Source organism: Aythya marila (genome assembly GCF_965140915.1).
Source record: "Aythya marila genome assembly, chromosome: 2".
Classification (NCBI taxonomy): domain Eukaryota; kingdom Metazoa; phylum Chordata; class Aves; order Anseriformes; family Anatidae; genus Aythya; species Aythya marila.
The window spans coordinates 136,277,537-136,293,025 of record NC_139043.1 but is presented as its reverse complement, the minus strand read 5'-3'; the positions used below and the strand labels follow the sequence as shown (position 1 = coordinate 136,293,025).

At 44.6% G+C, this 15,489-nt stretch overlaps 1 protein-coding gene across 16 annotated transcripts in view; it reads right to left on the bottom strand.

Annotated features, from left to right (window-relative positions):
* RIMS2 (regulating synaptic membrane exocytosis 2) overlaps window positions 1-14,563 on the bottom strand; it is a gene marked incomplete at its 5' end in the record, with an annotated part of 447,679 nt that extends 433,116 nt beyond the window's left edge. For all 16 annotated transcript variants that reach the window (XM_082754487.1, XM_082754461.1, XM_082754481.1 and 13 more), the window contains one exon: window positions 14,359-14,563. In XM_082754487.1, the coding sequence (XP_082610613.1) occupies window positions 14,359-14,528 (170 nt within the window). The remainder of the gene's footprint in view (window positions 1-14,358) is intronic.
* Between the last annotated feature and the right edge of the window lie 926 nt (window positions 14,564-15,489).

Sequence of the window (15,489 nt, the reverse complement as noted above, 5' to 3'; positions counted from 1 at the left end):
GCCACCTGTGAAAATACATGAGCTTGTGTGTGTGCTGCAATTACAACTAGGATCCTTGCTACACATCCTTCATTATTTATAAACCAGATCGCATTGGAAAATGGAACAACACAGCTTTCTACAGCCTATCCACTCGGCCAGCATCATCTAAGGTGTTTCCCATCTCTTTCTTCCATATCCTATGAGCTGAAATGTTATGCTACATCAGAAAACCTGTTTTAAGTATCTGAGAAAACAGCCTGCGTACACTGAGACACAAAACCTTTAACCTCAACTAACATCAGCGATGGCCTTCCAACTCCAGTTATTCAATAGTAAAATTTTAGGAGCATTTTCCTGGTTTTCATCATAAGAAAGGGCTCTGAACATTAATTCTGGCTGCATCTACTCAAACCTCAAAAACCTTCCAAATCGGAAATGATTTCCTAAGTGTTGATTGCTGTTTTTCTCAATGACTGCAACACGAGCAGTCATTGCAGACTGTGGAAATAAGAGTGGAGCAAGCCCACTGCTTCCAGAAACATGAAAAGCACTGTAGCTAATCTCTCCCGGTCCCTCAGCTGTGCTAGCACAGCTGCTTGCAGGACTGTACAGTAAACCAGATCAGTTCCTTTCCATCGATAAAAATAGCTCTGCCGAAATGGGGAGGAGGAGGATATTTTTAAATTCCCTGAAGCAGTTTCACTAGACAGTTCACCAGACACTTGCACCAGGGCTGCGGTGGTGTCACAGAGGCACGAGGAAGCAGCTGGGATGGGGATGGAGCTGCCTGTGTGGTACAGACACCAGAGCACTACCTGGGGGATAAACCGCTTAATGCAGCTGCTCAGACCCACCTTTTGCAGGAGCTCTAGTTGGTTTATGTGGGACGGGTTTGGTAGCGGGGGGCTGCTGGGGTGGCCTCTGTGAGCAGAGCTCAGCAGCTGCCCCATGTCAGAGCAGAGCAAGCTCCAGCTGCTCCAAAAGGGACCCATGGCTGGACAGAGCCAAGCAATGAGCAGCACTGGTTGGGCCTCTGGGAGAGCAGATTGAAGAAAGGAACGGAAAAAAAAGCAACAGCAGCTGGGAGAGCGGAGTGAGAACCATCCCTGCAGCCCCCAGGTGAGTGCAGCAGGAGGGCAGGAGGTGCTCCAGGCAGGCAGCAGCAGTTCCCCTGCGGCCTGTGGAGAGGCCCCTGGTGGAGCAGGCTGTCCCCCTGCAGCCCATGGGTCCCACATGGAGCAGATCTCCACGCTGCAGCCCCCACATGGGTGGAGGAGCCCCCGGTGGAGCAGGTGGATGTGGCCTGGAGGAGGCCATCAGCGATGGCCTTCCAACTCCAGTTATTCAGCACAGAAGCAGGGAAGGGTGGTGTCATGAGGCTCAAACTAGCCTTTCTAAATATACTTACAAAATAGTTACTCCACACCAAAAAGGAAATTATGCAATTTTTAATTACAAATCTAGTGAATTCCCTACTTCCATATACATTCCTACATGAGTTTTCATTGATTATGCCAATAGAAAGCTAACTATTAATTAAAAGACAAAGATACACAGGTTGATAGGCAAGAGTTCAGTAACAATCCTTTTCTCCCTTTGTATCAAATCCAGAGAAATTTTCCCCAGAAAAACTGAAACTAAGGCTAAAATACACATTAGTACTGTAAACACAAAAGCTATTATGCAGATGCTCCAACCATCCCTAGAAAAAGATACTGATGATGACCAAATATATTAAGCAATGGAAATGCATAGAAAAGCTCTTGTGTAAACCTCACTCCACACCACGATAATACCCTTCAGTAATGTTATAAACACCAATCACAAGTTATTTGTATCCAAGACAGAAGTTGTTTAATGGTACTTTCCCTCTTCCAACACAAGCCACCATCTTTCTTGTGGGCAGCTTTACAAAATGCCCAGCAGCACCAATGGGAGGCAAAAGCTGTTTTAAAATAGGTCATCTTTGGTAAGGAAGTGCTTAGTCGTGCTTGTGTTAGGCATGGCAGCCCTGTTAAAAGAAAAATTTTTCATGGATTACTACAATAAAACGCTCCTAAGCCCCTGTCAGAGAAGAACTTATGGTTACAGAGAATGACAAAAAAGGCTACCGAGTCCAAACTACTCTTTCTTATTTACCTAAGAATAAAAGTCAGAGCATATTATTCAATGACTTAAATTAATAACAACACAACATATACAACAGTGCCTTTATTTAGTTAATAGGCCAGTGAACTAATGATTTACTTCCAGGAACTTTCAAGAAATCCCTTCTTTAAAAATAAATGTAAATTGGGAAGGATACGCTCCAGTCTTTACATGCACAGTGGCTAAACAATGAAAAAAATTATTCACTATTAAATATAAGTTAGAGTGAAAGTGCAGTTTCAGTGAATGTTTTTCCTTTTTTAAGTATTATTAGACAAAATTAGGTAGTAGAAACAAAGACAAATTTTTAACCTATATTCATTTTAATTAATCTCTCTCTTACATGTAAATAACTAGTCCGAATGAGTTAAAAATTAGTTACTGATGTTGCATTTAAGTTTGGGCATAAGTATCTTTGTGATCGTGGTCTAATTATACAATAATAATCACTCTTGTTTGTGTTGAACAAACATGACTATTCACACTAACAGTTGAAAATCGAATTAAAAGTTTATTTTGCCATTCTCCAAATAAAAGCATGTTTTATATAAGAGTATACCTGCTCTAAATACTTTTCAAATACAGAATTCAGGCTGAATTTTACACAAGAACTCACGGCAAATCCACCTTGCAGCCCAGAAGGCCAACTGCATCCTGGGCTGCATCAAAAGAGCAGATCAAGGGAGGTGACTGTCCCCCTATACTCTGCCCTTCAGAGACCCCACCTGGAGTGCTGCATCCAGGTCTGGGGCCCCCAGCACAAAAAGGATGTGGGGCTGTTAGAGCAGGTCCAGAGGAGGGCCACAAAGATGCTCAGAGGGCTGCAGCACCTCTCCTATGAAGACAGGCTGAGAGAGCTGGGCTTGTTCAGCCTGGAGAAGAGAAGGCTCCAGAGGGACCTCACTGCAGTATTTCAGTACTTGAAGGGAACTTATAAAAAAGATGGAGAACAACTCTCTGTTCAATTGGATAATGACAGGACGAGGGGGAATAGTTTTAAACTAAAAGAGGGTAGATTTTGATTAGAGGTTAGGAGGAAATTCTTCACTGTGAGGGTGGTGAGGCCCTGGCACAGGCTGCCCAGAGAAGCTGTGGATGCCCCATCCCTGGAGGTGCTCAAGGCCAGGCTGGATGGGGCTTTGGGCAGCCTGGGCTGGTGGGAGGTGACCCTGCCCATGGCAGGGGGCTGGGACTGGGTGATCTCTGAGGTCCCTTCTAACCAAAGATATTCTGTGATATGATCCTATATTGATATATAAACCACAAAGTAGCTAAAAACATTTATCTTCCAATGATGCCTAAATACATTCAAAATACATAAATGTGTATCAGTGTTCAGCTATAATACATTAAATTTCATTCATCTCTGTCCACCTCTGTGTTCAGATATCAACCAGACAGAAGAATTCAACATTTTCAAGTACGTAGTGCTTTTTCTGTACTCTACCCTGAAAACACCTTTTCTTGGCTTGGTGTCTTCACATCACCCTGTACAGTGTTTTTCCAGATAAGCCATAAACAGGACAGGAAAACATATACTTGGACTTTCTGATACTTGTTTTTAAACATGGAATGTATGATTTTTAGAAAGAAACATGGAAACTAGATGAAAATATAATTTTGTTTCCATCATACATTGTTTTTTTTGCTTAACTTTACAACCTGCTAATTTTTGAGTCTCAGTGGTATTTTCGGTAAAATTTAGCAGAATAATGAAAATTCTGCCCTTGAAATGTGTTCTGATGTTAACATGGAGTAATAGCAGCACTTGAGAAGTATTTTCTATTCAGTTACATTTAGTTCTGCAAACCTGCCACTTATATGTAAACCAGCAAAGCATCTGCAGCCATAATTTCACAACTAATCCTAAAAGCCAATAAAATATCCAAAAACAGAACAAAAACTTTCATAATAGTAATAAATCAAAATAAAGTTTGTTTGAAATACTTCATGCTGTTTACTGTTATATTTCATATCTGTAATGTTATAAGTAATTTGAGAAAAATTAAGATTTTCCTGAAGCCTTTCAACTTCAGTACAAAACACGTGCTCAGTAAAAATATAATCCTCAGCCTTCTAAACGTGACAGTGATGCTATTTTTCTAGCTGTTAGATAATACATGGTTCAGCTGTCACTTACTGTGCAGCAGTTGGTTACACAGAATGAAATGAATCATAATCGCAGTGACTAACCAAATTAATGGAAGCACGCTGAATCAAAACCCATGTTCCCAAAGTGTCTTAAGGCCTGATTCAGCAAAAATATATTTGATTTCTATTCCACACAACATCTTTGGCACATACCTGTTTATCCAGGCTTTTAAAGCATGAAAGTTTCAGAGCTCATATCGATAACTTCTTTCAATAGCAATTCAGTTGTATTTTTTATTTAGCTTGCTATCAAAAGTGCCCTACCAACTTCAAAATACATGGTAGCTACGTAAATGTTGTTAAACTAATGACTTACTGGCAGAAAAAGCATGCAAAATATTCAAAGTATAGGTTGAAATATACTAGCTTGCATTACACCAGAACATAACAGAAGAAGAGAGATGGCATGTGAGTTATGGAAATAAATCTTTATCGAGTTTAAAGACAAATCTGTATTTCCAAGTAGCTGAAGCATCACGTGTTTTTAACTTCTCACCTAACAAACTAACTACCTGCAGCCATGACTTTCTGTTTTCTGGCTTGATATATCCACTAATCACTCTAACTGGTGAATGACACAGGCAGATTTTCTCTGCAATGTGCTTTCTTGATAGATAAATTTAATCCCACATACTGGAAATATCTTGTGGTCCAAGGGCTTCTTTTAAACCTCATTCTTTGAAGGCTCTTGGAATTTTAAATATACTAAAAATTATACAAAATCCTAAGAATAACTTAGAAAGGAAGCATACTCAGTTTCCCGGCAGCGAGTCTCAAATATTAAAGATATGGATAAATAAACATGCCCTAATTAATAATTCATTAAAATATTAGCAGAAGATGCAGATCAGCAGACAGGCTTCTAAAGAAGTCTAGAAAACTATAGAAGTCAATGCCAGCACAGAAAGTGGCTATGGCATTTTCATTAGATCAAATAGTGAAGAATTATTCTCAAAGTCAGAACTCCAAGGGTAAGATTCAACTCACCTACGATGCCTACGTGGCAGAACTCTGCCGTATTCTACCTCCTTTTTAAGTCCATGGCTGGAAATGGGCTCTGCAATTCATCCAGACTACATGAAACATCTACTTTACAATGAGATGGATCACATCCTAAAGGCACATCTTTTCTTGGCTCTAAATCGAATTTTAGAATTTCAGTATTTTCAGTTATTTCATATGTAGAAGTATTACACTATATATACTCACATCTTACCCGAATGATCCCAGAGATTCTCTGTGCTCAATCCCAAACTACAGAAGTTGCAAACGTGGAATGAAAAACACACCAAAACTGAGGCAATCGCTTTCCTTAACCAAGCAGTTCTACGAGTGTGGAACCCAAAAAAAGACTGATTTTGTGAGGACACAAGTCATGATTAATTTATTTTGATGTCTATGCTTGGTGTTCTGCTGTAAGGACTCCTTGGCATCTAGGGAGCGTGAGCAGGCTTTTCCTTGGTCAGGAGTGTGAACAATCTTTCCACTGACCACCTACTTATTTTCATTAGACCCTTAGTAACTAAGTATCTCTGGGACCTCAACAACTTCGTCAAATTTGTTTTTAAGTCGCCAACAGCTTCCACAAACTGAATAAATGTAGCAGAGGAAGCAACTGTTTCCTTTACGATGGCATGAAAGTTACAAGTCTTCCCAAGGAGGTACAAGACCTGTATCCTAGACCCTTCCCAGCTTGAGAAGATCTGAGCACAGCTCTCTCTTCCCTAACCAACAAGCTTTGGGCAAAACTGGAGTGAGATTATTCTGCCTTCTGCCTATGAAGTTGAGCAATTGTGCAGTCAGGAATGTGCAAGTACAGACAACCAGAAGAAAGTCTGAATACCTCTGCGATTAGGATACTCTATAGAGACAAATCCTGGTCGTCGCTCCCAGGGCTGTTTTCTCATTTTATTTAAGCGCTCCAACTCAACGTTCATAAGAGGTATCTGATACAGACAAAGCGTAACTCAACAGGGATGAAGACAAACACTGGGGTAACCAAGTTCAAATACAACAAGAGGAATGAAATCACTCCACAGCAGTTCTGCACAAAAGCATGCTGAAGGTATAGAAGATCACAAGCCAATTTCTTGATCATGAGTCAATTTGCCATGCCACCACCAAAACCCCAAACACTCATGACAGTGGCTGTCAAGGGAGGTGTTCTATGTAGGACACGTGGTGTGATCTTTGCACCCTCCCCATACATTTTTGTTTGGAATACAATGTCTCATTTCGGACTCTTTATTTCAAAAAGCTCAATTAGAAGGAATACCGAGAACAACAAGAACAGCCTAAAGTCTAGAAAATATGGCCTGTTGAGCCTACAGAAAGGGGATGATGATTATCTACACAAGGAGACATAATCACATTTGTGCAGTATATGAAAGGTTGCTGCGGAGAGTAACAGAATGCTCTGTGTTTCCACCGGGGACGGAGTAAGCAGCAAATAGCAGGAAAGAGATTTGGGCTTACCTTTAGGAGAAAAAAAAAATGTAATGGAAAGGATAATTACATTGAGTACCTGAAACAAATTACCTAGGGACACCAAGGAATCTCCACCTCCAGTTAGGAAAGTAGTTAAGATTCTTTGTTTGCATACCTCACATCAGATGTATACGTATATATACACACCAAACTGTCATCTGCAAAAAAAACGTGCAGGGTTCATACATAACTGGGCCAGGGAGCTTTATGCCAAGATGTTTGGCCCTCTCCTCACCTTCTCCTGTGTACACAGCACAACTATTGCAGAGCCGACAGGTTTGAACTCTGTGTATCTCCTGTTAAGTGCTCGTGCCTCAGCCACGACGCCTGTGTACTGCATAGCTGTGCCCTCACAGCTGGGAACCAATATATTAGACAAATAAGTGTCAGGAATCACTGTGTTATAGCTGGTCATACCTGGAGGCAAAGGATGAATTGGAAGGCCCCTTGAGGCCTCAGACAGACCCAATTTCTATTGTTCTTTGTTTTCTGAGCTTTAAACGGCTTTAAAAGCATTAATTCTCACCCACCTTTTGGTAAAGAGAAAAATGTATTCACACCAAGAGTTTGAGTAACTGCACAGGGAAAAGGGTTTATTACTAACACACTAGAGCACATGTTTTTGAGAAGTTATATAGAATATATCTGCAAAACATTGTCCAAAAATTATGACTGATTGTAACTGGCAATTCTATTTAAAGGTCAAAACACTTGATATCCCTTATGCGCTTAGATAATACACCTATTAAAGACTGTCCCCTCAAATACACAGAATCCAATTTTCACGCTATATCAAATACCTGGTAATGCTATATGACCTGTGAGTCTATGTACAAATATAATACAGTATTTGCTTTAAGGAACCATTCACCTTAAAACTATCAGTGTTGAATAGAGGAAGTATTTAAGCAAATTCACGTAAGATTTAAGAAGAAAGAACTAACCCCACAAGGACAGTAAAAAAAAAAAAAAAAAAAAAAAAAAAAAAACTTCTTTATATTTAATTAAAGATTTTCTTTGTGAATTTTCTAAACAGAAGTACCTGGACATTATTGAAACACATGTTCAGCTCTTGCTAAATCCTGCTAGAATGAACAGGATATCTCAGTGTGGTTGTAAGAACAGTTTCAAGCCTAAATCAAAGATATTCCTTGAATCAAAACACCAAAGATAGATAGTGGAATACTGTAAACTCCTCCACCATCAAAATGCATGAATTTGATGTCAGTTAAGCGCAACTAAAATCAATCTACAAATATGTTCAGGTGGAAAAGTGTGATGGCAGCTGAATTTAAGACTATAAAAGAATCATCTTCCAGTTTCAACGAGAACAGCAAAGCACTATATAAATGACTTTGAACTCTTACTCTCCTAAAGCCACGTATATTAACTTCTTAAACGCACTCCTACTCCCCTATATGATCTGGGAGTATTACATTAGCTGTTATAATCTTGATCCTGACTGATAATCCCTTTGCAGCTTCAAGATGATACCCTGGAGAAACAACGTGAGGAAGCAGGCGCTACAGAACATCATGCAGAAGCACCTTTTCAGCAGAGCACTGGTTCCGCAGTTTTACTGTATCACCAGAAGTTCAACAAATCACAAAAGGCAGTTGTTGGGGTTTAATTAGCTTAAAAAAGCACTACCAGATTAGATATAAACTGTTCTTCTTCTTAATAAACTATTACAGAGCCTCAACAGCCAGCTATAATTTGAGGCGCTGACACTTCCTCCTGTTACAGCATGCAGTACTTCAAGGAGACGTAATCTAAACTCAGTAACTACAGAAAATAATGTGGCTTGATTTGAACTCAGATGTATAATAGCAGTTAATTTGCTTGAAAAACAACTGGTTTTGAATGCCATTTTTAAGCAATCGGTCTTTAATTAGGCTCTTCCTGAGACTGAGTTATGAAGACTCCCCTTTTTAGAGAGATGAGTTTATCCACGATAACCTGTAGCTATTAACCATGATATAGTAGAACAAGTGATTAAGACAGCCCATATGATCTAGTCATCCTATAAAAAAATGTCCCCACCTCAAAGCTCGTTGTTAAGGCATAATGCCTGTAGCAGTCAAACAAGTATAGAAGAGATCACAACTAATCATTTTTTTGTGCTCTTTTTGGTTTCGTCTCCCCAAGTTGCTTTTCTTGTCAAAAAAAAGCCATCACAGAAACATTGGGGAAACAGGAAAGAAGCTGGCAACACAAAAAGATCCTTCCTAGAAAATAGGAGCTTGGAACACGGAATACACAGTATGCACAGACACTTTCTAACTTAGCCTTCTGACTGACTCTGAGTAAGACAGCAAAGCTCTAAGGGAGCAGTGGAGCACATGGTGAGAGGTGGCATTCACTTCCCAAGTTCCCAAGACTGTCACGCCTACCTCACAGATAAAAACTGAACGTTTATGTACATGTTTAATTTCACAGAGTAGTTGCATTGGATAAAATTTCGAAGTTCAAACCATTGTATTACTTTTTCCTCCTTATTATGGAGCTTTGAATGTGCTTCAGGTATTTTAAAACTCCAGTGGCAGGGTAAAAACACATTTTACATTAAGTTATAAGCCTTGGTTCTGTAGTAACTTATCGCTTTGGTGCATTTTGGTGCTTACAATACACATACTAATTAAGCTGTTGTTTCAATGGAAAAATCAATTGTTTAACATTCCCCATTATTTAGAAGTTATCCAGCTCATAGATGCAGGCAGACAAAATCCAGAAAGGACCATTCATTGCCCTGACGTCCAGAGACCACTGCATTTCACCCAGTCACCACTTTCCAGGATACAGTCCCAGCACTTAAAGTATGGTGCCTTTAAAATGCAAAATTGGGAATTGTCTTTTGGTTTCAAACAAGTGTAACAGTGTATTTATTTCACACGGTATATTTTTCAGAAAGCACACATCAGCTGATGTTAAATATCTCTTTTTTGATTTCCTTGTTAACCAAACCCTGTATCAGCTTTTCTATTCTTCGATCCCATATGATGTTAGGCCTTTCTACATCCAAGCCATCCTGCGTGCACTTTCTGAATGCTGGAACAACATTGGCACTACTGCAATCTTCCAAAATTTTACTCAACGTTAACATTAGCAAACCCAGTAATTAGTGCTACTGCCAGTCTGTACAATCTCCAAATGCATTCTGCTTAGTCACTAAGAGGAAGTACCACTGCTGTTATTTGCAGACAGTGCCCCAAAGTGTGCTAGCAGCTTTACACAGCAATCGTAAACACTGGGGCTTCTTGAAGAGCAAGTGGTACAAGTCACAGCATCCTGATGGGTATTACCTATGGTATAACATGTATAACCATGTGGCAAGAGAAAGGAATAACCAATAATGGTAATTTTGAGAGGCCAAAGAGGCAGCACAAATTTGTAAAACAAAAGAAAGGGGAGAAGAAAATTATGAGAGAGCAGACAATGAGGTAGAAGAAAGGGAAAAGGGAAGGCAAAGGGGAACAGAAGGAGACAAGGGGATTTGTGTCCTCCCTCAACTACACCTGTTCTTACAACTTCCATTACCGCTTACCTCACACTGCATAAAGTTATTAAAGTCACCCTGATCATACTTCTTTTATAAAAAAGTAGAAATAAAAGCAAAATAGTAAGTGGTGTAACAATGGCCTACTCTGATCAGCACCCTAAATTTAGACAAAACTCCGTGCGAAGGTATGAGAGCATAACTTACGCAGCTCACGTTGCCTGGAGTCCTAGTTTACTATATAGCCAGAAGTGAATCTTCTTGCATTACCCCATAAACTTTGAAATTTCCCATATATGCATCTCTATTGTGGGAAAAAAAAAAATATATATATATATATCTATACACACACACACATGTATTCATCACCTACACCTGTCATCCCTCCAGCCCCAAATCCAAATCCTAAACACACAATCCTTTTAAAGCGGTGTAAATCAGAGCTGATTACTCATAAAGCAGGATAATTATTCATAAAGCACTATGATAGCCATGGGAGGTATTTACTGTGACTTTCAGCCATCAGTCTGTTGCCTCCTCTGTCCCAGGCCCAGTGTCCCGCCCCACACCCCACTCACCCACAGCGCCATACAGAGCCTACAGAGCCCAGCTTCTTTGCGGTGTCCTCATCACGGGTTTTATTTCAGTCATTTCTTACCATGGCTGTACAACTGCAGACATGGAGCAACGGAGCACATACAAGTTCACAGCCACCTGTACCTTCCTAGAGCTAACCGTGGGCCTGCTGGGGTGGCTTATAGAGAGCCACCCTTCTCCATCTAGCCCACCGTGTGCCCATCCGTCCTCTCTCCCTGCATAAAAGTGACGGCGATGCCACTCGATTTCACTCACATGCACACAGAGTGAGATCTTCTAGGGTAAACTTGAGTGATACCTTGCGAATATATGAAAGGCTGGATGATTTCATAAAGGAATTTCTCTTGGGTAAGCTTGCCTTCTACTGGACCAAACCGTCCATACCCCTGGGAAGCTGAAGTGCCTGTGTTTTCAGAGCCGTGAGCCAGACTTCACTAGGATAGCATTTCATCTTGCTTTCAGAATAGCTCAAATAGCTTAGAAGAAGCTGGAAACTCACAGTACTACAAACAGGTAAGTGTTTATGCACACCACACAGGCTGAAACTTTGTCTTTACAAATAATGTCAGCATCCTTGCATCTTCTACAAATGTTTCTTTTCCTGTGTGCAACCTCTCAAGTCAGTTTCTTGATACAAAAGCACAAATGTAAAGTAAAAAAGCACATGATGGATCCCATAAATCAATCCATATATAGTAAACAGTACTATCTAAAGCCCCTTAGAAAGTTTATACACAAAAAAAAAATAGAAATTGTGAGAGGAAGGATGTGTGTAACATACAGGAAAAGTCATCATCAAACATTGTGTGGGATCCAAGAAATTAAAACACCCACAATGCCAGAAGTTGAAAATATGTAAATATTCCTGAAACAGAAGGACTTACACCCAGTGTGCTTTCTTCTGAGTGAACTCACTTTCTCCGAGTGCCATGCATTAGGCATATATTGCACTACACAAAACATATGTACGGTAACCTTGCCAAAAAAGGCACCTTCCTAGCACAGGACATTCAAGATGCACTCCCAGGGTCCCAAAAAATCCAGAGGAGAGACAGTCAAAGCAGCAGTTTGCTGCCTGTCCTCCTTTAGGAGCGGAAGCTCCACCACAGGAACACGGAGCATAACTGCAGCTAGGCATATTTCACAGAGCAAACCAGGCCAAAGGAAAGAGCAAATCTGGAAAGCTTCAGTTTTACACGCCATCATGTTCCAGCAAATCCTGGCAGGAATTCATGCTGACCTGATCACTATTAGTTGCTACAGATTACAACTCAATACCATCTGCATTTCCTTTCCCCAAAAAAGAGTAAAACAAGCAGAAGGAAAAGAAGTTATGTATCTATTTTAAATCCACACATATTTACCCCAGGGAGTGAAAGAAAAAAAAAAAAAAAAAAAACGGTCCACATTACAGATGTGAGTCACGCTACTTAGTGCACTTTTGGAAGATGCTCAAATACCACAGTGATGGGCACAGCATAAGAATTTGAAGAGCACAAAATAGAAATAGAACGCAGAAAGGAAGCAGAGCCCAGGGACTAGCCATTCATACTGACACTCAATCACCATAAATTATCTAAAATTTAGAGGAAATCCATGCTTGTCCCTCTCTACAATGTTTGAACAGTTCTTGTGCTAATATCTCTAAGTGTCAACTCTTGTTTCCAGCATCTTTTTTTATCCTCCCATATTCCTCCGTGGAATGAAATGACACAATTTTATTGCTTAGTCAGTCAAAAATACCTTCCACTTCAAAGGGAGCTTGCCTTCGAGGAGAATTACACTTGAACAAAGACTGCAGGATTTAGCTCTATATTTATCTATATGCAATAACAGCAGTTCATTCATATAAATGCAGGGTTGTTGATTTTTTTCCTTTCTTCTTCTTTCTCTTCTCTTGACAGAAGGAAAACGTCTGTCAAGAGAATTAAGCTCAGTAATACCTACCTAAAAATGCGGACCACGCTCTTGTGTGACTGGTGAGGGGTTGTGCTTAACAAAGCTGTTGGTATTTTCAGAATGCAGATGTATCTGACGGTTCAAGGAACCGCTTCACTTTAAGAAAAATTAAACTGGTGAGGTATTCATCTGACACCAGATCTTGGTATCCTATAAAATATCGTGGGCCATCTCTCCAAACTCCACTGACACCAGCATTTTCATTAGAGAGCCTGTGTCAGGCTAGCCTTTGTGTATAAACTCATTGCCATCCCATTCCCCTCATAGCTCACCCAGAACTCAAGAGAAAACTTCAGTGAGGCACCACCAGAGCCTAAACCTCACGAGAAGTTTTTAGTTTGTCTTCAGACGGTGATGAAGACCTCCCTTTTGTCCCGAGCTTCTGAAGACCACAACTGAAAACCGCTCTGTTTCACCGAAGCCGACTTTCACTGGTCACGAAATGAGAAGGCTTCGGTTTTCATTTCTAAGCTTGACCATCCAAAGTGATCCTGGAGGCATGGAGATCGCAGAAGCTGCCAGGAGCTTTCTTAGAAGCTGTAGTGCTGGCATTATGTGCCTAAAGTGCAACTCGAGTAACTTTCCTTTCCCTTTTGGTAAGGATTGTTTACGAGAGGAGAGATTTTAGACAAACGCCTGTTTATTTTTGCATCACACCGTTTAGAAACGTGACAGAACCTGGGCTGCTTTAAAACAAAAGCGTCCCAGCAGCAAGCCAAGCGAGGAGCACGGGCTGGGAGCCGTGCGGGGCACCTCACTCCCCGTGCTCGCACCGCACCACCGCTCTCCACACACCTCAGCGAACCGCCCCGGGTGCTTCAGGAGCGCACCTCACGGCCGGGCGGGCGGCAACGGGAAGTTTTTATCACGGTGACAGCAGCGGCAGCGCCGCCGGGCTCGGGGGGCGGCTTCCCGGGACCGATTTTTGGGGGAGCTGCGGGGGGAGGCGCTGAGGGGAGGGGAGCGGTGCCGGCGGTGCCGGCTGAGGCAGCGCCGCTCCGGGGCGGCTCCCAGGCGCTGGGAGCTCCCGGGCGGGGCCGTGCGGACAGCTCCGGGTGCTGAAGGCCGCCGGGTGCCGGTGCCGGTGCCCCTCGTCCCCCTCCTGTGAGGCGCGGCGGGGCGGGCGCGCTGCCGGAGGAAGATGGCGGCGCTGCAAACCCACCCGGGGAGGCGGCCGGAGCGCAGGCCCCGGGCAGCGGGCAGCGGGCAGGGCCGCCGCTGACCGCCCGCAGCTCGCCGGGGCCCCGGCACGGAGCTCGCCGCCGCCGATCCGCCCCCCTCCGGCGGCGCCGAGCCCGCCGCCTCGACCCACCTCCCCCCGGCTCCCCCCTTCCTTCCCTCCCTCCAGGACGGCACCTGTGCGGCCATGTTGGGCGCCGTGCCCCCGCCGGGGCCGGAGGGGGGGAGCGGAGCCGCCGCCGCCCGGCCCCGTCCCCACCCGGCGCCCCCCGGCCGCCGCCGCCACCCCCCGGGGCCGGGGCGAGGAAGGGAGAAGGAAGGGAAGGAGAAGGTGGAGGGGGGGGTGCGCCCGCCCTTACTTGAGCACGGATTGCTCCTTCTCCTCTTCCTTCTTCTGGCGGTCCATGACGGCCAGGATGATTTTCCGCTCCTCCTCCGTGAGGTGGCTGAGGTCGGGCATCTCGGGCTGAGGCGCCGGCAGCGGCTGAGGAGGCGCAGGGCCGCCCCGGGGCCCGGCGGGAGCCGACATCTTTAGGGGGGGAAGCTACGGGAGGCGCTGCCCGGGCTCCGGCGCCGGGAGCCGCACATACAAATCAATAGCCCGGCAGCACAGCGACGGCGAGGGGCGGGGTGCCCGGGAGCCCCGACCTCGCACCCACCCGCCGCCGGCTCCCCGGGGCGGGAGGGGACGGAGGGAGGAGGAGGAGGAGGAGGAGGAGGAAGGAGAGAGAGGGGCAAGGCTGAGCCCGGAGCGCTGCGAGCGGGGCTTATCCCGAGCACCGAGCCGGGAGACGGGGCTCGGAGGCCGCCGCCGCCGCTGCCGCTGCCGGGGGGGCTCGGGGTGAGCGCGGAGCCCCGGCGCCCCGGGGAGCGCAGCGGGGGAAGCCGCGGCTCATAATTCCTCCTCGCCCCGGCCGAGCCCCGCCGCCGCTTCTTCGTGCCGCTGCCGCCGCCGCCGGGATGGAGGCCGCCTAACCCATGGCATGGCGGAGGAGCCGGAGTCACGGGAGGGGGCCCCGCATCGCCCCCGCCGCTGCCACCGCCTCCGCCTCTGCCGCCACCGCCACCTGAGCAGCGCCCGGCCCGGCTGCCGCCCCTAGCGGCTGCTGGGCGGCGGCGAGGGGCCGGGGAAGGAGGGAGGGAGGGAGGGAGAGAGGGAGGGAGGGAGCGGCCGATCGCTATTTATTTATTTAATTAATTTGTACGGGTGGAGGAGGAGGTGGAATTTTTAAAAAATTAAAAAAAAAAAAAAAAAAAAAAAGAGGACGCGATTTAAATAAATAAATAAATAAATAAAATCACAAAGGAGGAGCCAACGCGAGCCGCGAGGACCGAGATGAGGGGAGGAGAGGGCGGGTGGAGCCCCGGGGCTGAGCGGGCTTCGGGGCACGGTGTGGTGGACAGAAGCCGGGGAGGGGGAAGGAGGGCCGGGCATGGCCGCCAGGAGCCGCCCGCCACAGGTGGGGCCGGGCCGGGCCTCCACGGCCTGG